Source organism: Ovis aries, chromosome 3 (assembly GCF_016772045.2).
Source record: "Ovis aries strain OAR_USU_Benz2616 breed Rambouillet chromosome 3, ARS-UI_Ramb_v3.0, whole genome shotgun sequence".
Lineage (NCBI taxonomy): Eukaryota > Metazoa > Chordata > Mammalia > Artiodactyla > Bovidae > Ovis > Ovis aries.
The window spans coordinates 167,431,451-167,433,834 of NC_056056.1; the positions used below are offsets into that span (position 1 = coordinate 167,431,451).

The 2,384-nt window shown below is 34.6% G+C and overlaps 1 protein-coding gene across 1 annotated transcript; it reads left to right on the plus strand.

Moving 5' to 3' along the window:
* Positions 1 to 1,174: 1,174 nt before the first annotated feature.
* Positions 1,175 to 1,730, plus strand: LOC105609282 (ubiquitin-conjugating enzyme E2 variant 2-like). The gene is given in 2 exon segments (XM_042247105.2): positions 1,175 to 1,308; positions 1,311 to 1,730. Coding segments are annotated over 2 exon segments (426 nt in total). The 5' UTR covers positions 1,175 to 1,184; the 3' UTR covers positions 1,613 to 1,730.
* Positions 1,731 to 2,384: the final 654 nt, after the last annotated feature.

A 2,384-nucleotide genomic window follows, 5' to 3' on the forward strand; every position in this document is an offset into this window, starting at 1 on the left:
AAAAAAAGCAGCACTCAACATTATAAAATTCACAAAATTCATTCAATAACTCCTTAAAATGTGTGTGTAAGTTTAAGCTATATCAAATAGTTGTAGAAGATGTGTAGAAATCACAATTCTTTTAAGTATCAACAAACTTTTTTTCTAAATAGTAATTAGGATAAAAAAATTTTCCATCTAAAATAATCACTGCTAGATATGCAAGGAAGTAGGAAGATGAGTCCTACAAACAAAAAAGAAATCAATCAACTAATCAATCAATATAAACAGATTCAGTCATGATAGGGAAAATAAAATTTCCAGACAAGGATGTTAAACATGCTCAGTGTGCTCAAAAATTTGAAGGAAAGTATAATGTAACAAGGGTAAGAATAGAAGATATAAATAAGAACCAAATGGAATTGAAATGAAAAATAAAACATACGAAATAAAAATTTTACCAGATAGGATTTATAGCAATTAGACAGTACAAAAAATTCAGCAAAGTTGAAAAAGCAATAACAGAAGCCACTCAAAACTTAAGCACATAGAATAAGAAACACTTAAAAAAATAACCAAGAAGAATCTCAAAGAAAACATCAAGTGGTCTAACGAGTACATATCATCAGAGTCCAAGAAAAAGCGTTGTTGGATAGAACAGAAAATATATCTACAAGAAAAAAAGGCCAAAATTTTCAAATTTTAATAAAAATAATAAATCTATAGACCCAAGAAAGAAACAGAATGCAGGGAAAAAAATCAAGATTCATTACAATTGAATTATTAAAAAACAAGGATAAAGAGAAAATCTTAAACATGGCAAAGGAAACAAGTCGAATAGGTATAGAAGAAGAATCATCGTCTCAGACTTCTTGGGAATTATGTAAACCAGAGGCAACAAAACAATGGATTTAAAGCGTGGAAAGAAAAATAGCATTATCATTTTAGAATCTTAACATTCATCTTAAAATACCTTCCAAAATTAAAGTGAAAACAAAAACTTTTTTAGACACACCAAAGCTGACAGAATTTATTGCTAGTAGACCTGAGCTATAAGAAATATCAACTTGAGTCAAAGAGAATAGTTATTTTTTTCTCAGACACATAGAAGATCCAAAGGAATATATTAAAGCATAGTAGAGGCGCTCCCGGAAGTGGCGCCGACGTCGTGTGCGTCTGAGTGGTGCGTCGGGCTGCAGGAGAAGATGGCGGTCTCCACAGGCGTTAAAGTTCCTCGTAATTTTCGTTTGTTGGAAGAATTTGAAGAAGGACAGAAAGGAGTGGGCGACGGTACGGTCAGCTGAGGCCTGGAAGATGATGAAGACATGACCGGACAGGCATGATCATTGGGCCACCACGGACAAATTATGAGAACAGAATATATAGCTTGAAAGTAGAATGTGGACCTAAATACCCAGAAGCTCCTCCATCAGTTAGATTTGTAACCAAAATTAATATGAATGGAATAAATAATTCCAGTGGAATGGTGGATGCACGAAGCATACCAGTGTTAGCAAAATGGCAAAATTCATATAGCATTAAAGTTGTACTTCAAGAGCTAAGACGTCTAATGATGTCCAAAGAAAATATGAAGCTTCCACAGCCACCAGAAGGACAAACATACAACAATTAATTTTAGTGGATCTCAAACTTGTCTTAAATCAGCAACCTTCTACTCATGTTAATGTCTTGATTAAATATCACAATGCAAAATACCCACACATTAAAGTAAGATAATTCCAGCTGGTAAACATGACCTGGACATTTGTAAGAATATATTTAATATATGTACACCCTTTATGTTTTCAGGTAACAGGAAGAAAATTCAGCAGTCTTTTCTTGTTAAGGCACCACCGCTTAAGCACGCACCTGGAGTCCTCACTGGAGCTCAGGTTTGCAGGTGAGAGCACAGCAAGAAGTGTCGGCTGGCTGTGCAGGCAGGTGTGTTTCTGACGAGAAAGCCGAGAAGGAAACTCGAGTGGCGTGCTCCATCATCTTACTTAGAGAAAGAGCTTCAGTTGAAATTGTCTAAAGTAGCAGGTACAATGAATATTGTCACAAAATGTGTTCATTTTTGAAGCGGTATGGGTGCTGACTACTAGTAGTATCAAAAATATGTTCAGGATTGTTTTGATACCTGTATTTATAATAAAAAATGTTGTGGGGGAGGTGGATGAATTTCTGTTACAAGCTGTTCCTGTGTGTTCCATGTAACAGATGTGGTAAATATTTGTTTACAGTCTTTGTTGGACAGACCATGCATTTACATTTAAATGAAATCAAAAAGGAATTAGGTGTATGGATATGTGATTTGGAGATTAAAGTTAGTCTTAAATTGTAAATAAAATGTGGAATGTGTCTTCAGAAACAGTGCCATTTCTGTTATATTGGTGTGTGTGTACAGT